At 42.2% G+C, this 23,965-nt stretch overlaps 1 protein-coding gene across 1 annotated transcript in view; it reads right to left on the bottom strand.

Annotated features, from left to right (window-relative positions):
- The window catches only part of LOC117507226 (limbin-like), a 126,992-nt gene that overhangs the window by 91,403 nt on the left and 11,624 nt on the right, over positions 1-23,965 (bottom strand). The window contains exons 2-10 of the mRNA XM_034167048.1: positions 21,289-21,361; positions 14,885-15,066; positions 14,333-14,389; positions 13,997-14,183; positions 12,756-12,856; positions 12,481-12,546; positions 12,229-12,363; positions 5,375-5,514; positions 427-751 (exon numbers count right to left, since the gene is read on the bottom strand). Of these exons, the coding sequence (XP_034022939.1) occupies positions 427-751; positions 5,375-5,514; positions 12,229-12,363; positions 12,481-12,546; positions 12,756-12,856; positions 13,997-14,183; positions 14,333-14,389; positions 14,885-15,066; positions 21,289-21,361 (1,266 nt within the window). The remainder of the gene's footprint in view (positions 1-426; positions 752-5,374; positions 5,515-12,228; positions 12,364-12,480; positions 12,547-12,755; positions 12,857-13,996; positions 14,184-14,332; positions 14,390-14,884; positions 15,067-21,288; positions 21,362-23,965) is intronic.

The following is a 23,965-nucleotide window of genomic DNA, read 5'->3' as shown; positions in this document are numbered from 1 at the left end:
TTGTATATATTCCCACTATGTGCGAAGGGCCCTAAAGATTATGCTTGTTCCATTAGTAAAGGACAGAGTGAGAGATATTACAGATATGGTTAGCAAGTGTGCTTTCTAAGGTGCTTGAGAAACTTTTCTAAATAGATGTTAGACGTTTTTCATTATTTCTATATTGGTTTGCATTTAAAAGTGAGCATGGCACAGATATAGGTTTTGATTTTCTGCGCAACACTTTTGTGTACATTGAGGACTAGCGCTTTCGAAGTGGATTTCAATCCCTAATGGAGTGTGTCAAAGTGGGATTATTTCCCCGTATCTGATCGATTTGTATGTCAAATCAAAAAGGCTGTCAAATCAAACTGATGCAGGGTAAAGTCATCTGTGAACTGCTTTTTAATAACAACAAAAATCTAATAATATATATTTTTAAAATACCTGCTGGTCTGCATGTTGACACAACAGCTCAGCTTCAGCCTTCTCAGCAGCTTCTCTACAATGCTCTGCCTCCATTTCTTCCCGAGTCTCCAGGTTACACCGGCCGGCCAGAGCGGTCATACGGGCCCCCCGCTGCTCCTTTAGCCTGCCCTCCATACCCAGCAGCTGTCCATGGAGCACACTGAGGAGCTTCTGCTGGGCGTGGGCACTGACCTGGCACCGGGATGGCAGACTGTCCAGTATAGTGGACATTATGTCCTTGTAGATCTGAATTCGGGTGGCCTCCAGGTTAATGGTGGCATGGAGTAGTGTAGACATTTCAAGACTTTCAGAGATAAAATTACAGTTAGACAAAGTTTGCCAGCATATTACTCATTTTGGTTTGAATGTACCGAATAAAACAGATTAAGATTATTATTCTTAAAGCGGAATTGATAATAATTTGTGCAGTTACACATAAATATTCTTGAACAATGAAACTGCTCACTTCATCCTCTTGATGAATTTAAAAATGATTGTTCCATTAAAGCCTCTAAAAGGAACAATTATTGTGACTCAAAAAAAAAACCCCCTGTATATTCCATTTGGTTTTCCATCTGGTTAGGTGTCTCAAGCTAACAATTTGTGACAAAGTGATCCTGCTTGGTCAACCCATCTCATTCCCACTCAGTTTCCAGACAAAATTTCTTTTTCCCCACACTAAGCAAGATGATGCAGAGTGTTAAATACATCTGTCCCAAACTACTGCTCAATCACTCCACTGCTGTGTTGCATCGGCCTGCGGTTTCTCATTTATGACTGCCTTCTCCCAGATGCTACAGTTGTCTTCTACTTTTCACAATATTTATGCAAGTAGGAAATCTAAACTGCTTTTTGTATATTAATCCATTTATGCCCAGATTTTTTTTTATAAGTGGAAAAAGTTGCATTTGTTGTGTGGGCCGCCAGAAGAGGAGGTACTGCTGGCCCACCACCAGAGGGCGCCCTGCCTGAAGTGCGGGCTTCAGGCATGAGAGGGCGCTGCCGCCACGGACACAGCCGAGGGTGACAGCTGTCACCCATCATCTCATGACAGCTGTCACCCATCATCTCATGACAGCTGTCACCCATCTACACTTCATCATGCTACTCCATAAAACCCGGACGTCATCTCCACCTCGTTGCCGAGATATCTTCGACCTGTGAAGGTAAACTGCTCAGCCGTTTGTTTTGTCTTTCACAGACAGTTTTTGCTTTTGTGTTGTTTGCAGTCGGTTCTGTGAGTGCTTGCAGCTGGAGGCTGGGTTTGTGGTACGTGGAGGGCTGACGTCTTCGCTCCCCACGCCAAACTTTGATAAGTACTCACTAACACTGCACGTGACAGGGTTCTGGATTTGAGGTGGAATCTCCACCTTTGTTGTTAATGGGTGTACACACACCCACATCTTATTGTTTCTGCTCCTCGCCAGCAGTACCAGATCCGACATTCGGAGACGGTGGCTACCTGGGGACTCGGGACTTGGCGGCTCCAGTATTCTCCAGGTTCGGTGGCGGAGGAAATCGTGTGGTTCCGGTTCTTCTCAGGACAGACGTCTTCTATCCTCGAGCCTGCCCACACGTCACCTTTGTGATTGACTGTTTGCAAAATTTTATATTCCTCTGTATTGTGGTTGTGCTCATTCACGACAGTAAAGTGTTCATATTTGACTCTTTCATTGTCCGTTCATTTACACCCCCTGTTGTGGGTCCGTGTCACTACACTTTCCCAACAGGATATCCCGGCCAACGTCATGGATCCCGAGGGGTGTCACCCATCTGTTGAACAGCCAATGGAAGAGCAGGGTGCACAGGCGTCTGCAGGAGGCGTGATTGGTGAGTTGCAGCAAATCCTCACCAACTTTACCGCTCGGTTGGATCTGATGACAGAGCAAAACGTCATCCTTAATCGCAGGATGGAGGCTCTCACCGCACAGGTGGAAGCGTGCGCTCAGGGCGCTGCTGCGGCTCCTCCTCCTGCCGACCCAGTGCAGGATATAAACGTTCCACTGGTCGTTCAACGAACCCCCCCACCATCCCCTGAAGCATACATAAGTCCCCCAGAGCCGTACGGAGGTTGTGTGGAGACATGCGTGGACTTTCTTATGCAGTGTTCGCTCATCTTTGCACAACGTCCCGTAATGTACGCGTCTGACGCCAGTAAGGTGGCTTATGTAATTAACTTGCTTTGTGGTGAGGCACGCGCTTGGGCTATGGCGCTTTGGGAGCAAAATTCACGGCTCCTTACCACTTATACTGGGTTTGTCAGGGAGTTCAGAACAGTTTTTGATCACCCTAACAGAGGAGAGACTGCATCAACAGTGCTGCTGTCAATGAGACAGGGGCGCCGGAGCGCAGCCGAATATACAGTCGACTTCCGCATCGCGGCTGCGAGGTCCGGCTGGAATAACGTTGCGCTCCGCGCCGCCTTCATAAACGGACTGTCGTCGGTCCTGAAGGAGCACCTGGTAGCGAAGGAAGAACTGCGGGATTTAGATGGGCTTATTGATCTCGTTATACGGTTAGCCAATCGGTTGGAGGAACGCCGTCGGGAGCGAGACGAAGGACGTGGCCGGGCACGCGCCGTCCCTCTCCCTTCCGGGTCCGAAAAGGTTCTGCCCTCCCCACGCTCCACAGCCTCAACGCTCCGTGTGGCTACAGCTCCCCCTGCTGACGAAGCTATGGACACAAGCAGGGCCACATTTAGGCCACCTAACAGACAGAGGAGGCTGGCCCGCGGGGAGTGCTTTGTCTGCGGCTCAAGTGAGCATCTGCAGAGAGACTGCCCCAAGCGGTTAAACACCAACGCCCGCCCTTAGAAACTGGGCTTAGGGTGGGCCAAGACATTCACGTGGGACACACACATATTTCCACACGACTCCCAGTTCCAATCCTGAGCGGGGATTTAACCCTTCAAGCCCCAGCACTGGTGGACACGGGGTCAGAAGGGAATCTGCTAGACAGCAGATGGGCTAGGGAGGTAGGGCTCCCTCTGGTGGCACTTCCTTCGCCATTGCAGGTGCAGGCACTAGATGGCACCCTTCTCCCTTTAATCACGCACAAGACACAACCTGTAACTCTGGTGGTGTCTGGAAATCATCGGGAGGAGATCGAGTTTTTTGTGACTCCTTCTACCTCCCGCGTGATTTTGGGTTTCCCGTGGATGTTGAAACACAATCCCCGGATTGATTGGCTGTCTGGGGTGGTGGTTCAGTGGAGCGAAACCTGCCATCGGATGTGTTTAGGTTCCTCGGTTCCTCCCGGTTTACAGGCTAAAGAGGGGGTTAAAGTTCCTCCCAATCTGACGGCGGTGCCGGTTGAGTACCACGATCTTGCTGACATCTTCAGCAAGGATCTGGCACTCACCCTTCCCCCGCACCGTCCGTACGATTGTGCCATTGATTTGGTTCCAGGTGTGGAGTTCCCATCCAGCAGGCTGTACAACCTCTCACGACCTGAGCGCGAATCAATGGAGACCTACATCCGGGACTCATTAGCTGCCGGGCTGATCCGGAATTCCACCTCCCTGATGGGTGCAGGTTTCTTTTTTGTGGGCAAGAAAGATGGCGGACTCCGTCCATGCATTGATTACAGGGGGCTGAATGAAATCACATTTCGTAATTGATACCCATTGCCCTTGCTAGATTCCGTGTTCACCCCCCTGCATGGAGCCAAAATCTTTACAAAGTTGGATCTTAGGAATGCGTATCACCTGGTTCGGGTCCGGAAGGAAGACGAGTGGAAGACGGCATTTAACACCCCTTTAGGTCATTTTGAGTACCTGGTCATGCCGTTCGGCCTCACTAACACCCCCGCGACGTTCCAAGCTTTGGTTAATGACGTCTTGCGGGACTTCCTGCACCGATTCGTCTTCGTATATCTGGACGATATACTCATCTTTTCTCCAGACCCTCAGACTCATGTCCAGCATGTACGTCAGGTCCTGCAGCGGTTGTTGGAGAACCGGCTGTTTGTGAAGGGCGAGAAGTGCGAGTTCCACTATCGTGGCCACCCTCACCTGGGATGTGGAGAAGACCGTCCGGGAGGCCCTGACACGGAGCCCGGACCCAGGGACAGGTCTGAAGGACAAGTTGAACGTCCCACCAGAGGCCAGGGCTGCGGTCCTACACTTCTGTCACGGTTCCAAGCTCTCCTGTCATCCAGGGGTGCGAAGGACCGTGGCAGTTGTCCGGCAGCGCTTCTGGTGGGCGTCTATGGAGGCCGACGTCCGGTTGTACATCCAGGCCTGCACCACCTGTGCCAGGGGCAAGGCAGACCACAAAAGGTCCCAAGGACTTCTCCAGCCGCTTCCTGTGCCTCATCGCCCCTGGTCCCATATCGGCCTGGATTTCGTCACAGGCCTCTGCCGTCCCAGGGCAACACCACCATCCTCACGATAGTGGACCGATTCTCCAAGGCGGCCCACTTCGTGGCCCTCCCGAAGCTCCCAACGGCCCAGGAGACAGCGGACCTCCTGGTCCACCACGTCGTCCGTCTGCATGGGATACCAACTGACGTAGTCTCGGATCGTGGTCCCCAGTTTTCCTCACAAGTCTGGAGGAGTTTCTGCAGAGAAGTGGGGGCCACTGTGAGCCTCTCGTCCGGGTACCACCCACAGACGAACGGACAGGCAGAACGGGCCAACCAAGAGTTGGAACAGACCCTCCGCTGTGTGACATCCGCGCACCCGACGGCCTGGAGTAACCATCTGGCCTGGATCGAGTATGCACATAACAGCCAGGTGTCTTCTGCCACCGGCCTCTCCCCGTTTGAGGTGTGTCTAGGGTATTAGTAACTTTGAGTTTTTTTTTTTATTGTGAGTAAAAAAATGATAGTGATACACTTTGGCAACAATTGTTGCACATGACGGGCAAAACAGGTTCATGCAATTGTGCATTTTCTTAACTGTGATGCATGCAGGTCAGCTACTCACTTGTCCAAAGCCTGGTCCATGTTCTGGGGATCCTCTAGCACCATGATGTCCACCATCTTGTCTTCAAATATTACCTCGTCTTTGACCGTCTCACTTGTGTTGCAGTCTGCATCCTCTGGCTCTGAATTTCCTCCATTTCTCTGAGGCAACAATTACACATGCTGGCTGTCCCATATAAACTGGTATACATTACAATTAAAACAACCAAATATTTATTTAAGAATACAGATCATATCAATAAATGTAAGCATGTATATAGAACAGGAATAATTTCATGTCATGACTGTAAAATTAAAGTAGCGTGTTGCCTGTGGAGATCCACAGGCTCTAGACTGGGTAGTGTTTATAAAGGTACCTGACATTTTTCAAGGGTGGAAATAAATTATGCAAAGTTTCTATAATGAGCTGGAATGGTGTGTGAGTCCAGAATGTTTTTAGAACCTTGGACCTCAACAGTTTTTAGAAGAAGAACTCAACCCATTTATTTTCTGTTAATTATGTAATTTTTTAATGTCAATTTACTGTCTTAATGCATTTATAAATTGTTTAGGTTGTTGTTATCAGATACATACTTATTATTATCATTACCAGTATTTATTTTATTATTATTACTTCTATTTTGTCATTTGATTTTTAAATGGACCATAAAGGAAATAAGTGTTTTCACTTTCTTGTGTCTTCCATGTATTTTTAACATATTTATAATTATATTATGTACTTACACTGACCTTACTAAATAAAAGCACACACGCGCGCATGCACACACTTAAGATATAGATGATTTACTGTCCCCTGCTGGAATGGCATGTGACTCCAGAATCTAATTATCAATGTCCATTGTTCAGTGTTGTTAGCTGATATCCATAGTTTCTCCAAAAATATTAGTGTCATCCATTCCATTTCGGCAGCATTCATCTTTGACCCAAAATACATAACCATTCCAAACAGCAAATGTCAGCTCTCCCCAGTTTGTCTGTAATTGAAGTTACAGCCATGCATGCATGCATGCACACAGAGCGTTTTGCCTTCTGCTTTCTGTCCCAAGCAGGTGCTTTTATGTTTACACACCCACAAACAGAGATGTGGCGGAAGACATCAAACACACTATGCTTGTCACTCATGGTCACGGTAACATTACACTTATCTCACTCATGGTAACGGCAACATGACACTTAACTAAACTGACTAAAATAATTGAAGTACAAAAACACAATAAATCAACAACTCTAACACTGTTAAACTAACACGAACCACAATAACAACATTTAAAATCCCTTCTTCTTTGTCTTTCGGCTGTTCCCGTTAGGGGTTGCCACAGCAGATCAATCGTTTCCATCTCACCCTGTCCTCTGTATCTTCCTCTGTCACACCAACCACCTGCATGTCCTCTCTCAGCACATCCATGAACCTCCTCTTTGGTCTCACTCTTCTCCTCCTGCCTGGTGGCTCCATCCTCAGCATCCTTCTCCCTATATACCCTGGGTCCCTCCTCTGCACATGTCCAAACCATCTCAATCTCGCCTCTCTGACTTTGTCTCCAAACCGTCCCACCTGAGCTGTCCCTCTGATATGTTCATTCCTAATCTTGTCCATTCTTGTCACTCCCAAAGAGAATCTCAACATCTTCAGCTCTGCCACCTCCAGCTCTGCCTCCTGTCTTTTTGTTAGTGCCACTGTCTCTAAACCATACAACATAGCTGGTCTCACTACTGTTTTGTAAACTTTCCCCTTCACTCTTGCTGATATTCTTCGGTCACAAATCACTCCTGCCACCTTTCTCCACCCACTCCACCCTGCCTGCACTCTCTTCTTCACCTCTCTACCACACTCTCCATTACTTTCAACAGTTGACCCCAAATATTTAAACTCATCTACTTTCACCACTTCTACTCCTTGTAACTGCAATATTCCACTGGGCTCCCTCTCATTCACACACATGTACTCAGTCTTGCTTCTACTGACTTTCATTCCCCTTCTCTCCAAAGCATATCTCCACTTCTCCAGACTAGACTCAACTTGCTCTCTACTCTCACTACAGATCACAATGTCATCTGCAAACATCATAGTCCATGGGGACTCCTGTCTGATCTCATCTGTCAACCTGTCCATCACCACTGCAAACAAGAAAGGACTCAGAGCTGATCCTTGGTGTAATCCCACCTCCACCTTGAATGAGTCTGTCATTCCGACTGCGCATCTCACCGCTGTCACACTATTCTTGTACATGTCCTGCACTACCCTAACATACTTCTCTGCCACTCCACACTTCCTCATACAATGCCACAACTCTTCTCTTGGCACCCTATCATAAGCTTTTTCTAAGTCCACAAACACACAATGTAACTCTTTCTGTCCTCTGTACTTTTCCAACAGTATTCTCAGAGCAAACATTGCATCTGTAGTGCTCTTTCTCGGCATGAAACCATATTGCTGCTCACAGATCTTCACCTGTTTTCTAAGCCTAGCTTCTACTACTCTTTCCCATAACTTCATGCTGTGGCTGATCAGCTTTATGCCTCTGTAGTTACTGCAGCTCTGCACATCACCCTTGTTCTTGAAAATAGGAACCAGCACACTTCATCTCCACTCCTCAGGCATCCTCTCACTTTCCAAGATTTTATTAAACAATCTGGTTAGAAACTCTACTGCCATCTCTCCTAGACAATTCCATGTCTCCATTGGACCAACTGCCTTTCCACTCTTCATCCTCTTCATAGCAGCCCTCACTTCTTCCTTGCTAATCTCTTTTACTTCCTGATTTACTCTCACCACATCATCCAGCTTTTTCTCTCACTCATTTTCTTTATTCATCAACTCTTCAAAATATTCCCTCCACCTTCTCAGCACACACTCCTCACTTGTCAGCACATTACCATGTGCATCTTTTACCACCCTAACCTGCTGCACATCCTTTCCAGCTCTGTCCCTTTGTCTGGCCAATCGGTACAAGTCCTTTTCTCCTTCCTTACTATTCAACTTCTTGTACAGCTCGCAATATGCCTTTTCCTTTGCCACTTCTCTTCTCGCCTTACGCCGCATCTCCTTGTACTCCTGTCTACTTTCTTCATCTCTCCGACTATCCCAAAACTTTTTCGCCAACCTCTTTCTCCTTATGCTTTCCTGGACCTCTTCATTCCACCACCAAGTATCCTTGTCTTCCTTCCACTGTCCAGATGTCATACCCAGTACTGCCCTAACTGTCTCCCTCACCACATCTGCAGTACTTTTCCAGTTGTCCAAAATTGCTTCCCCTCCAACTAGTGCTTCTCTCACCTGCTCACTAAATTTCACACAACAGTCTTCCTCCTTCAGCTTCCACCATCTGATCCTTTGTTGAGCTCTCACTCTCTTCTTCTTCTTTACCTCTAAAGTCATCCTACAAACAACCATCCTATGCTGTCTAGTGACACTCTCTCCTGCTACCACCTTACAGTCTGTGATTTCTTTTAGCTTGCATCTCTTATAAAGAATGTAGTCCACCTGTGTGCACCTTCCTCCACTCTTATATGTTACCCTGTGCTCCTCCCTTTTTTTAAAGGAGGTATTCACCACAGCCATTTCCATCCTTTTTGTAAAATCAACTACCATCTGTCCTTCCCCATTCCTATCCTTGATACCATATCTACCCATTACTTCCTCATCACCTCTGTTCCCTTCACCAACATGCCCATTGAAGTCTGCTCCTATCACCACTCTTTCATGCTTGGGCACACTCTCCACCACCTCATCTAACACACTCCAGAAATCTTCTTTCTCCTTCATCTCACAACCTACCTGTGGGGCATATGCACTGATGATATTCATCATCACCCCTTCAATTTCCAACTTCACACTCATCACCCTGTCAGACACTCGCTTAACCTCCAACACACTTTTAACATACTCTTCCTTTAAAATGACCCCAACACCATTTCTCTTCCTGTCCTCACCATGGTACAAACATTTAAAATCCCAAAACCCTGAATTCCCAAGGTGCACTGCAGCACATCCATTGTTCACTGTTAACTAATATCGCTAATTTATCCAAAAATATTCATCCTATCAACTGTGTTTTTGCAGTGTTCAACCTTGACCCAAAATACATAAGCATAACAAATGGCAAATGTCTGCTCTCCCCACTTTCTCCGTGATCTAAGCCATACACATGCTAGCACGCATACAGAGGCCACTCGGCTATTATAATACAGACAAATCTCAAACCCAATGTGGGAGATAGAGTGGTGGGAAAGACCTCTAGATGGACATCATCAACTGGTGATCAGTTGTTTTGGAAGTTACCGTTCAGTTAGAAGTCCAAGTTATAACTTAAAAAGATGTTTTGAGGATAGCTCACTCAAATCCAAGTTTGACTTCAGACAAAGCAGGTCTGTTATATATGTTTCAGAGGACATACACTTTTGCCAATTTCATTTAGTTATTTTTGGTGTGTGCAATCTCAGTTGAGATATTCATTCATCATATTTCTGCAATTTTTACAGGTCAAACTCAATAATTAAAAAATGCATTGCTGTGCCAGGTAAACAAGTTACCAAGTTACATTCTGTGTTGATATTTGAGATCTCACAAATGAATGGACAAGTGTGACCAAAATACTGTAAACCCAAACACGTTAGCACAACCCAAAAAAAGTGATATACCCGATTATATGAACTTACAGTATGTATTTAAAAAATGCAGAGCTTTCAAAATTTGAAGCTAGCATTATGATATATATTTTTGATTGCACCAAAATTAAACCAGTTAAATCAAAACATTTTGTTTAAGTGGAATTAACTTGGTGAATTTGAATTAAAACAACTTAAAAGAACACAATAACGCAGCATCCTTCTTTAAACATGTAATGCTATCATGCAAAGCAACAGAAACTGAACCAAGGTTCTTCTGTTTTGTGATCAATCTGCTATGCTGACATATTTCAACTATCTTGGGTCCCCTTAAGGTCAAAATGTCTGGCAAACACTGACCCTTAATTTAAGAGTTACTTAGATGTGACTGTCTTTCTTTTTTCAATTTACTGAGGCAAACTCAGGTGGTTCATAGGTTGGAATCAAAAACAAACAAACAAAAACAAATAGAATGATGCCAGACGTCTGATGAAGGGCAGTATGCCCGAAACATCACGCGTTTACTAATAAAGCTTTTTTTGCATAGGAGTGTTGTGGTTGTGCAGATCATTCTTTTTTTTGGGTATAATTTTACTTGATCGAGCATGCCGTTTATGTGTTTTGGATGTGCGCGTCTTCTCTGCATCACTGGAATCAAAAAAAAAAAAGGTATAGCCATCGATTTCTATTTACTCACTAGATGGAGGACTGGGGCGATCCGCTCATTCTTGGTTAGCGTCTGACAACCAGACATCAACAGAAATCAATGTGGGCATGATCAATGTTTTCAAGAGAGTTTCACCATAAATCTGCATTTTCTGTGCTATTACAGTGCTGTTACATTTATTTAAACTCAGGCCCATATTTGTACAGCCACTATTTGTCAAAAGCAAATACAGACTAAAAATACTATTTATATAATAAACTTGAATTGCTTGCCCCAGTCCAGATAGAATATAATGCCGTTTGTCAAACGCACTATGTCTGCCACGACACCAGATTCTAGTCTGATCCTTAATTCATTTCATTATGAAGTTAAGTTAAAGATGGCTCTTAACCCACTTGCGGCGCCACTTTTACGGAGTGCTTCTCCGCGAAAATATCAAATAAAATGAAACAACCATGCCAGCCACGGTGAACGTATTAATCTCATTTGTGTATATTCTCATATTAGTAGACTATAGAATGTCAAAGCGACGGTCCACCAAACAGAGAAAAAGCATTTCCATTCTATGAATTTGCTCTTACAGAATATCTCAGGATGGAAAACCTGATGTGAATTAAAAAAACAGAGGCTAATTAAAAGGGGATAAATTGAGAGTTATGAAAGTGAGACTTCTAACTGAATCACTTAACGAATGGCGAGATATTTATCACAAAGCATTCAGGCAGTAAAACTGAAGTCACTTCTTTAAAGAATACAGATTGACACAAAAAATAAATAATTTTCTAACCTTTATTCAGCAATGCTAGTCATTTCCCCACATCATTAATATTACATATAATACACACTTATGACAGCTCACTCCACAATTTATTATTTATTTTTTTATATATTTAACCAGCTGATACTCGTTTGTCAGCTTGTCACACCACCTGAACACTGCACAAAACAGCATTTTCAGATCACTTTAGCCAAGTTTAAGTCGGTGCATCATAGATTTCTATTTAATCTAATGCCTGATGATGCGGAATACCACTAAGCAAGATGGCAGCTGCTGGCAACAGCTCACAGGCTGCATCCATCTAGTGGATTAAATAGAAATCAATGGATCAATAGTTACTGCACATGCGATGGAACAATAGTACAGCTAGTAAAGCATGTTGTTGTGAAACTGGAAACTCGGTAGATTAATTTTTGCGTACTCCTGTATGTCACACTGTCCTTGAGAAGAATACTAAATTGGAACATGCTCAAATCCCAACTTAATTAAGTAACAGTAAACCCTATGGTGAATCTGCAATTCTGTATTGTTTTTCTGTACGTACAATTGCTAGGCTTTATTAGCACTGTAAGATGAAACAACTGGAAAAAATGGGTTACTTTAGTCAGCATGTTTAAACAATAAATAACACTCACTTACTCCAAATATTTAAATTCTAATGACTTGTTATTTTTTAGTAGAACTGAATACAATTTGCGGTTACATCTTGTTTTTCTCTATTTAGTATGATAACTTGTTTGGGTTCACAGTGCTCTTTGTAGTGTTCAAGCAACAGGGCAACCATCACTTTAAGAAATCTTCATACCCTTTGCTGAAGAAAGGTTATCCTGGTTGTTGGACCCATCAGGCTCATGGCCAGAAAACCAAGCAACAACAACACTAAAGTGACAATGAATCCACCACCAAATCCAGCAAAATGGACAGCATGGTTAGGATAAATCTAAAATAGACAGAAATATTAAATTCTTTGAATTTCACTGTCAAGAAAAAAACAGTGCTTCAAAGAGAAATTGTGTATAAATTGAAGAAACTGAAAAAGTGAATAGTCAATGCTTACCATGTTAGTGGAATTCACCGTCAAAGTTAGATTAGCAGTTAATGGTCCAAACATACTGACATCATTCTGAGAGAACAAAAAAGTAGTAGTCCATAAAAGAAAAGAATGTTATCTTTAAATAATAAAATTGCCAACAATCTTTGAGAAATTTAAACCAATCTGTTACGTGAGATCAACAACATTGTCAATTTTTCTGTGATATCCAATTAATTTTAATACCATGAGACAAGAATTAGTAAATTTAAAAAGAATAGAAATGGAGCAACAGATGATACCTGTGAAGCATTAGAAAAGGTGAGAAAAGCTGGAAGGTCCAGGACTTCACTCTTGTGACTTCGTAATTGAGCAGTATAATTGATGACAAGCTGGGATCCAGCTAAACAACAAAAATCAGAAGTTGATTTATAGCAAACAGCATGAAGGATATTAATGAATCTTAAATAAGCAACAGTTGAAAGAACAATCAAAGTCTAAACAATGATCTGTATGTACTGTATTCCTTTTTTTAGTGGTTTATCGGTTTAGCATCATAAAAGTAAACTTTTCAGTTAGCTGATTAGCAGTTATTGAAGCTAACTTTTGCATTGCAATTAGAAGGCAATTTGGTTCCATTAACACACACACACACACACACACACACACACACACACACACACACACACACACACACACACACACACACACAAAACAAATCCACTGCGCTGTAAGCCGTGTGGAGGCATGAAGACCTGTTAGGAGGAAGTTAGAATGAAAAGCTAGACTAATTTCTGAAATGATTTTTTTTTCACTGCACTGAGTAAGTACAGCGTTTTTTTTTTTGGAAGTACACAAAGTTGGTGCACGGCACTGCAGACGACATCTTCATAATTACTTCTGGACTCATATTTAAAGTTCGTGTTGGATTGTTGATATCACACGTGATTTTTTGCTGGAGTGAAGATCGTACACAAACTCTTTCTTTTTTTTCTGGAAGTACACAAACTCAGTGCATTGACGCACCAAAATCTAAGTTCCTTTTCTGTTGTTTAGAAATTAATATAATATCAAATGATAAGGATCTATTTTAGATGTTATATAAAACAAATGATGAATGTTTTTATATCCTTTCAGTGAAATGAATATTTAATGTAGTGAAAGCTGGAACATACCATTCAACTCGGCTTCGCTTCATTGAATGGTATGTTCCAGTTTTCACCTCATGAAATAATAGTACCATTGAACTCATGAACAGTCATTTTTTATATATTAATTAATTTTCTTCATCTTCTTGATTTACAAAGTTGACATTTCTTATGCAGTTGTGCAACTGGCATTTCATATGTCATTTATAGATGCAAATATCTTGATGGAACAATGATCAAATATCATTGGTGTCAAATGTTGGTGTCAAATCAAATGTTTTCAAGGCTTAAAACAGATCAGCATAGCAAAGCACAATGTAGCCATATCTGTCAAGTTTACAGGGTTTTTTTTAATGTTATCATTTAACTGAGCCTATTTTGACTCTCATACATACCAGAAAGTGAATCGATAGCAAACATCTGGTAGCCTCTTTCTACCACCCTGCCTTCAGTTTTCAAGGGTTTTATTCCAGAGACGGAGTCGCGGATGGCCACCTGAGACAGATTGCTGCCACCCACTGGGCCCATGTTGTAAATCACCAGGAAGAATACCAATTGGGTGGGATCAGCGTGGTGCTTCACCTAGGGCCCAATGATTAAACAAAACAAACATGCATTATTAAATGTTTTTTTCTTTAACCGTCTCATTTTCTGCTAAGTGACCAAGTAAATGATATTGGCATTCACTGTATACAATAGAAATGTTCTGAATTTCAATCATACTGCTGTACCTGTGCACATTTGTAAAATCTGACTCTGAAAGAGGACAGAGGAGCCACAATCTGAACCTGTGGAAATATGCACAAAGGTTAGAATCAACTTTCAAATGGGCAGGCCTTTTTTCAATCATAGACAGAAATGTAAGAAGGCTCTGCTGAAATTTTTTACAACCGTTAATAATGTCTTTGATTCAAACGATATCAGGTTCCATTACAATGACTATACAACCACAACAAAAATGACTAATGTCTAAGAAGTGCCTTAGATCTACCGGAATTGTGGTTTAATTGGAATTCAAAGACCTGGTTTGTTAAAATGAGAATACAGGTACCATTGCTGAGGATGCAATGAAATGCCAATTACGCAACAAATACATCAACAAAATAGAATGTGGCAGCAGGGGAAAAACTGTTAAACCATAAAAAGAACTGTGCAGCACCATAAATCACACAGCATCAGCACAAGTCAGTGTATCAGAGAAGTCAGCACAAGCAGTCTTGCAAACACCTTTTCAATATGTAGAAAAATTTAGGCAAAACTTTCATGAGTAGTAATAAACACACCTGAGGCAGAGTGTGACCATAGTTATATCTGGTAAGGGTGCTCCTGCGGTCCCTGGGGTGTAAGATGTTTGACATGTATGTAAATAAGGGATAAAAGGAGTGTCCCCATGGGCCAGCAGGAGCTGAAGAAGAGAGGAGCTGCTCCAAAGAAAACATGGGAGTCCCATACGTTTCCTCTGCACCTGTCAAGTTACATACAGTGATATTACATACATACATACATACACACACACATTCTAGATTGGGTAGTGCTTATAAAATAGGTGGCTGATATTTTTCAAGGGTGGTAATAAATTATGCAAAGTTTCTATAATGATTTTAACCAAAAGTTCAGGAAATTAAAATGAGAAAGTTATGAGAGTAATTGTATTTATTATTTGGCCCATTTAGTTGATGTCATGTTTACATCTGGCAAGGTTGAGATATTTCCTTCATTCAGAACTTGTCTGGTTACCAGGTACTGATGGTGATATCAGCATCCATTATTCACTGTTGTTAGCTAATATCCCTAATTTATCCAAAAATATTAGTCCTATCAACTTTCCATTTACACAGCATTCATCCTTTACCCAAAATACATAAGTATACCAAACGGCAAATGTCAGCTCTCCCCCGTTTCTCCGTGGTCAAAGTTACACACACGCAGACACACACACCAAAAGCCTCTTGGTGCAGTCTTCTGGACAGAGACCTCTGACACTGTGCCTGGATTCTGCTGGAGCCACCTCTTCCAATTTGGGGGTTACAGTTCCTCGTGTTCCTATTACCACTGGGACAACTTTGGACTTTACCTTCCACATCTGCTCCAGTTGCTCCTTTAGCCCTTGGCACTTCGATTTTCTCATGCTCCTTTCTGATGTTGCTGTCAACTGGGATTGCCACATCGATCACAACTACGGTCTTCTTTCCCTTGTCAACCACCACTGTCTGACTGGTTGTCCAACATTTGCTTGTCTGTCTGGAATTTGATGTCACACAAAACCTTAGCCATGTCATTCTCAACCACCTTTGGCAGTGTATCCCATCGGACTTGAGGACTTCGAATCTGTATATGGCACAGATGCTCCTGTACACAATTCCCTGCACTTAGTTGTGCCTCTCAGTGTACACAGCCACATCTTGCATCCTACTACTACAACCCCTGGCAAAAATTATGGAATCACCGGCCTCGGAGGATGTTCATTCAGTTGTTTAATTTTGTAGAAGAAAAAAAAAGCAGATCACAGACATGACACAAAACTAAAGTCATTTCAAATGGCAACTTTCTGGCTTTAAGAAACACTACAAGAAATCAGGGAAAAAAAAAAATTGTGGCAGTCAGTAACGGTTACTTTTTTAGACCAAGCAGAGGGAAAAAAAATATGGAATCACTCAATTATGAGGAAAAAATTATGGAATCATGAAAAACAAAAGAACGCTCAAACACATCACTAGTATTTTGTTGCACCACCTCTGGCTTTTATAACAGCTTGCAGTCTCTGAGGCATGGACTTAATGAGTGACAAACAGTACTCTTCATCAATCTGGCTCCAACTTTCTCTGATTGCTGCTGCCAGATCAGCTTTGCAGGTTGGAGCCTTGTCATGGACCATTTTCGGTCTATTCCAGACTATTTGCAGGCCATGACATTGACCCTATGTGTCTTTTTGCAAGGAATGTTTTCACAGTTTTTGCTCTATGGCAAGATGCATTATCATCTTGAAAAATGATTTCATCATCCCCAAACATCCTTTCAATTGATGGGATAAGAAAAGTGTCCAAAATATCAACGTAAACTTGTGTATTTATTGATGATGTAATGACAGCCATCTCCCCAGTGCCTTTATCTGACATGCAGCCCCATATCATCAATGACTGTGGAAATTTACATGTTCTCTTCAGGCAGTCATCTTTAGAAATCTCATTGGAACGGCACCAAACAAAAGTTCCAGCATCATCACCTTGCCCAATGCAGATTCGAGATTCATCACTGAATATGACTTTCATCCAGTCATCCACAGTCCACGATTGCTTTTCCTTAGCCCATTGTAACCTTGTTTTTTTCTGTTTAGGTGTTAATGATGGCTTTCGTTTAGCTTTTTTGTATGTAAATCCCATTTCCTTTAGGCGGTTTCTTACAGTTCGGTCACAGACGTTGACTCCAGTTGCCTCCCATTCGTTCCTCATTTGTTTTGTTGTGCATTTTCGATTTTTGAGACATATTGCTTTAAAGGGGATAGAGAATCAAAATCATCTTTTTCATGTTTTTGGTGTTAGTTCAGAGTCTCCCCGCTGTGGGGAATACACACAAAGTGCCAGCAAGTTTCAGAACCTCTATTTCAAGTATTTCTCCTTTTTTGAATTGCTGCCAGAAAACAGGCCAATCCGTTTTTGAGAGAAAAGTTACATCACTTTTTCACCAATAGCCCCCCCACACCCACACCCACACCCACCCCCTTTCACACACGCCCCTTAGAAATTAATTATTCATAAGGTTGTGCCCACCCATTCCTACCACTGGAAGAGGAGCAATGGCGAGCTACAGGTGTGCTTTCCCAGGCTGTCACAGCGGACTACAATCTTTACATATTCTTCCCACGGAAAGCAATGTACGCAATCAATGGCTTTTATTCATTTTTAACCGCATCCCCAGTACATACAACCGCCGACTATTTCTTTGCTCTGTGCATTTCACGGAGGACTGTTTCACAAACCTTGCACAATTTCGAGCTGGCTTCAGTCGGCATTTAATACTCAGTAGAGGGTCAGTTCCGACTTTGCGACAAAATCAACCCCAGCAATCAGTACAGCCTGTAAGTATCACATTTTCTTTTGTTTTAAATTTGTTTTTAAATTTTTTTTATTATCATTATTATTTTGTGACTGGACTTTATGTCACAGTCAGCCTCTGGCTGACTTCATGTTGGTGGGCGAGGAACAAGATTTATCACTCAACAGCAATGTTGAAACGTGATCTGTTAAATAAGTTAGTGAAGATTACTGTCGTCTCGTTTTTGCTACAACGCACTCAACTTTTGTTCAGAATCAGCTTCTTATCACTGGTAACGACGCGAATGTCTCAAACCCGCAGCTTCACAGTGCTTTAAACCGTCGTCCACAGACTTCAATAGCGATACAAGTGCAGCAAAACGAGACGAGTCATTGGATAAATGCTGGGCTTTGTCCCGCCCATCGGAGGCTCTGCGTGTCTGGGGGTCTATGGGGCAGTGGGCTGGCCTCGGCTGGCCCGGACGCCCAGCTTCTGCATGATGATTGGATGATCTGTCTGAGGCTGAATCCATTTTTGATTGACAGCGAAATGAGCGAATCAGCGATCATTTTCATTCTGTTCTGAGTTGAACCGGAGACTTTCCTAATCCTCTTAGCGGGATTTTCAGTGAGAGCAAGGGCAGCCAATCAAACAACGGCAACCGATCAGCGCCAACGCGTACGTGCATTTCATAATGAGGTTGCCAAATAAGCTACGAAACGACGCCATTAAAAGCAAACAAGGCATTCTAAAGCCAGCATAGTAACATAGCTGTTTCAGAGAGCCTTTTAGGAAGGTTCTGAGCCATTACAGACCCAACCAATTTTTGGGGGGCTACATATCACATCACAGAACAAGGATTAATGCCCCATTCAACCTCTCTCTATCACCTTTAAGTTTTCTGTTTGCCTTTAACAACCTTCCCATGTTGTTTGTATTTGGTCCAGAGTTTAGACACAGCTGACTGTGAACAACCAACATCTTTTGCAACATTGAGTGATGATTTACCCTCTTTTGAGAGTTTGATAATCCTCTCCTTTGTTTCAATTGACATCTCTCATGTTGAAGCCATGATTCATGTCAGTCCACTTGGTGCAACAGCTCTCCAAGGTGTGATCACTCCTTTTTAGATGCCGACTAATGAGCAGATCTGATTTGATGCAGGTGTTAGTTTTGGGGATGAAAATTTACAGGGTGATTCCATAATTTATTCCTCAGAATTGAGTGAGTCCATATTTTTTCCCTCTGCTTGGTCTAAAAAAGTAACCGTTACTGACTGTCACAATTTTTTTTTCTTGATTTCTTATAGTGTTTCTTAAAGCCAAAAAGTTGCCATTTGAAATGACTTTAGTTTTGTGTCATGTCTGTGATCTGCTTTTTTTCTACAATATTAAACAACTGAATGAACATCCTCCGAGGCCGGTGATTCCATAATTATTGCCAGGGGTTGTATGTGTTGGATTGTCTCTGGGGCACATTTGCATAGCCTGCAACTTGGCTCCTGCTGGCTCTGGTAGACTCCTGTCTCTATGGATCTGGTGCATAGGGTCAGTTCTTGTGCTGCCATGATCAGAGCCTCTTTGCTGTTCTTTAGGCCGGCCTTTCTGAGCCACTGGTAGGTCTTCTTGAAGTCAGCCATTTCCTCTATCTGTCGATGGTACATTCCATGGAGGGGCTTGGTCTTCCAGGATGTCTCCGTCTCCTGTTCCTTATCACTATCTGTATTCAGCTGTCTGAGGCATTCTTGTAGCAGTCTTCGTCTCATCCTGGATTGTAGCTCTGACACTCACTACTTCTCGCCCTCCCTCCTTCCATTGCTCATAGAGCCTCTTGGTGCTGAACTCTGTGTGGAAAGTTCTATGCACTGTGAGGAGTTTTGTGTCTTGACATCAGTGGGATTTAGCTCCTCCTGTAGCCAATTTATTATCCCACCTGGGTATCTGATGACTGGTAGGGTGAACCATATAGTATAAACATATATGGGTGGCTCAGAGCTTATTCCTAACATTGAGCTGGCTTCTCAGGACCTGTTTTACCTTCTGGAGGTATTTGGCTGTGGCTGACCTTCTTGCATCTTTATCATGGTTCCCACTGGCTTGCGGGATTACCAGGTACTTATAGCTGTCCTGTATGTCTGCTATTCTGCATTCTGGCAACACGACCCCCAAGTCCGGATTACCTTCCCTCTCTTTGCCACGATTTGGCCACAATGAGCCAATCCAAATGACATACCAATATCCTGTAGATCCGGATGAGGTGGATCAGTGAGTCAATGTCTTGCTCACTCTTGGTATATAGCTTGATGTCATCCATGTAGAGGAGGTGGTTGATGGTTATGCCACTCCTGAATCGATATCCATAGCAGCTCTTTTTGATGAGTTGGCTGAGGGAGTTGAGACCTATGCAAAACAGCAGCAAGGACAGTCCATCACCTTGGTATATTCCGCAATTGATGGTGACTTGTACGATTGCCTTGGAATTGCCCTCCAGTGACATCTTCCACATTCCCACTGAGTTCCCGATGAAGGTTATCAGTGCACTCTTAGACTTGTATAGTGCCAAGCACTCCAGTATCCATGTGTGAGGTATTGAGTCATAGGCCTTCCTGTAGGCAATTCAGGCTATGCTCAGGCGTTTGGTGTATTGCTCTGTCAACCAGCAGCTGGAGCTTTGACCCTCTGGTATTGTTTCCAATGCCATTCTGAGCTATGCTCATGTGTTGACTCATGTGCCTACCCAACTTGGTTGCTATGATGCCTTATAGAAGCTTCCATGTTGTAGGAGGCAGGTAATTGGTCAGTAGTTTGAGGGTGTCATACCATTGTAGGGGTCCTTCATGATCCGAACTATCCTGTCCTGTGTTAGCCAGTCTTGTTGAGTGCCTGCTGTTAGTAGCCCACCCATTTGTAGTGGCAGGTGCACATGGAGCGCTGTTAGCTTCTTCAGCCAGTAGGTGTGGATCATATCAGGCCCTGGTGCTGTTCAGCTCTTCATCCCCTTTACTCGTTGTTGGATGTCTGCCCTTGTGATGCTAACTAGTTCTTATTCTGGGAGGTGGCTGTGGTGTGCTCTTAGGTCCATGAGCCACTTGGCATTGGTGTTGTGTCATGCCTCTTTCTCCCATATGTTCTTCCAGTATTACTCAGTTTCAGTTCTGGGCAGGTCTGTTCTTGTTACTGTTTTTCCCTTTCAGCTAGGAGTACACCCTGGATGGGTCACTGGAGAACAGGCCATTTATTTCCTTGGCCTCTGCTTCTCTGATCTATCTCTTCATCTAAGTAGCCAGAGCTCTGAGCCTTTGCTTGTCAGTTTCCAGTGCCTCAGTTATGGACATCTTGTTGTACTTCTTATCTTATCCATCCAGGACCGTCTCTCATGATGCTCTTCTGTACCTCTGTTTGTTTGTGTGTGTGTATATAATATATATATATATATATATATATATATATATATATATAAACAAAAACACACATGATTTACTGTTTCAAATTTTCAAAATAGAACGAGGCAGAATTCTCCATGATGAATAACATGTACATGTACAGTGTTAAAAATAACCACAAGAGGGTCTGATCTATAATAAAATTACAACTTTCTTCATATTTTTTGCTGTGTTAATTACTGTATTGTTAATGCATAAAATTTGAGAACCTACCATCCATCTTCAGCACTGTCCTCTCTGCTGATTTCCCCCCAGGGTGATGAACTGTGTAGATCCTGGAATGTCCCTTATAGTGGCAAAATGGACCCATTATTTCATGCACTGTAAACCCAAATGAGCTAAGAGAAAAATTAAGGTAAGTGATTACCATAAAATTCTTTCAGTAGGTTAAATTAGAAGTCAAAGTTTTCCTTAAATATTTGGAGGATGTGCCACATGTACCCATCGATTATAATTAAATTAATGCCCTGAATAAGTAAACTCAAATATTTTCAGTTACTGTGACTTGAAGTTTTCAGTCACTTCTCCCATTATATTAAGTTAACAGAACCTAAAATTAATAACTCCGCGAACACCATCTTTTATGTTTACTTAACTCTAGAGCCCGATCGATATGGATTTTTTGAGGCCGATAACGATATTTGGATGAAAAAAATGCTGGTAATCGATAAATCAGCTGATTTGCTGATAGCCGATAAATCAGCCGATATTATTTTTTTTTTAATATAAATAAATAATAAAATGTTCTTTTTTGGACCCTTGATTAACTTTATAACAGAGAAGAATTTTCAAGTTCAAAAAACACAAAAATGCAATTGGAGCAGTTAGGGGGCTATTCCATCAGGCCAACTAGTAAGATATCACTCCTGAAATTGATCTTTGCCATATCACGTGAGGTAAATCTGCCCTACAATTGGATTTTGGAAAACCATGTGACGGAGAACCAATTGCGCAGACACTCACATTGCGCACGTCATCACACATCTTCTATGAGGAGTACCAAGATGGCCGACGGTGGATCGAAAGTCCGCGGACTTAACTTTTCAGCAAAAAAAGAAGAGTAAGTTTCTATCTCATATCATTAAAAAGTTATTTACAATTTAGTAAAGCTTGGTCCCAGCCGCCGTATACGATGGCGTCGGTCCCAGAGGGTTAATGGCGAACTGCAGTGATTCCCAGAACCACTCCGGACGACCAGTGAATCTGAACGTTTCAACCTATTAGCAGTAAATACTAGAAATGCTAGAAATAAGGTCTACACAACGTGGGCTTAATAAAAAGCATGACCGACGCAATGAAGCACATTTGACACATTACTACATAAACTGAGTTAATCAAACTGAGTTGAACTGAAACGGGAGAAATGTGGGGTGAATGTAATCGCAAACTTATTACAAACAACATCCTTATAAACTTACTTGTATGCTTTTGTCAGCCGATCAGTGCAGTGTGACAGCGAACTACGGGGGCCGGTGATGAACACATTTAAGCAGGGGTGTAAGCAGCTCTGAGTTGAATGGAGTCAGAGCTTCATCTACTGGACAAATGGTGCAAGGACATTTTACATTGGCGACACAAACATTATTTCAGTAACTGTTGTGTTTATGAGAAATTATCGGCGTTCTATTGGCAAAATTTCGGCCGATAGCGAGTACTTTGAAAAGGGCTTATATCGGCCAATAATATCGGCCGGCCGATATATCGGTCGGGCTGTACTTAACTCAGTATTTGTTAGAGCTGCTTGTTGAAATTTGTTATTTTAGCTTCTCCCTTAGGGTCACCACAATACACCCAATGTGGATCTGTATCGGTAACTTGGAACGTTTTTTTTGTCAAATGCTCTTCCTGACGGAACTCCACATGAAACAAGAGAATGGGCACAGGTGATCTTGATCTTGAACCAGGAACCTAGCACACTAACTGCTTAGTCACCATGCTGCACTATTAACTTCATTTGTAGTATTTTTAATTCAACTTAAGTCAAATGCTTTAGCTTATGAAATTCAAAATCATATGACTCAACATTTCATAACTGTGGCAATTCATTGCCTCATTTACACCTAGTACAGCTGATTTAAAACAACTTGAGTAAATGTCTTCTTTGTACTGGGCTCTTTACTGCCACCTTCTCCTTGGATCAAACATTAAATATGTCCATCTCAATCAAATCGCTACTGCTCAAACCATTTAGCAAGTTGATTAAAATTGTAATGCAGCGCTTCTAAACTTCAGTCTTCCTAAATTCTTCCCTCATATATTTTCTTTCTTTTTTTAATATTTTGTATAATTTGTGATTGCATGTATAATAGTCTCCTCAGCACATAAACCATTTGGATGCTTTCCTATTAGGACTATCACCCCCCCCCCCACACACACACACTACACTATAGTGCTAAATGCTAATAGTGCACTAATTTACACAACAGAAATAAGTAAAGTGAAATTATACTTTAAGTGCCACTTACTAAATCCATAAAAAGATGACGATAATCAAAAATCATTAGTTTAATGAACTCAAAGCACAAAAAAATTCATAGTAACTTAAGCTATTTAAGTTAGTAGAATTTTTACAAGGTAAGGTCTACTATACTTAATTATTTTGAGCCTTTTGGTTTCCAGTGTTAATGGAAAACAACAATAGTTAAATATATGTTATCAATGGATGATTAGTGCATTTGATGTTGGTAGAATTGGCTGTTCACAAACTAAATATCCCTGTCTCAGGATCTGACTGCTTCTATGTCAGTAAAAAGCCTTTGTTTTTTCTTCCTTTTAGGACATTACATTATGCTCATATAAACTGACAGAACTCAAATTAATTAAATTCATTTTAAACTAGAGTACCCAGGGGTCGAATTAGTATGTGTATGTGCTAGTTTTTGCATGTATT

The sequence above is a fragment of the Thalassophryne amazonica genome, chromosome 3 (genome assembly GCF_902500255.1).
Source record: "Thalassophryne amazonica chromosome 3, fThaAma1.1, whole genome shotgun sequence".
NCBI classification, from domain to species: domain Eukaryota; kingdom Metazoa; phylum Chordata; class Actinopteri; order Batrachoidiformes; family Batrachoididae; genus Thalassophryne; species Thalassophryne amazonica.
This window is presented reverse-complemented; position numbering and strand designations above follow the sequence as displayed.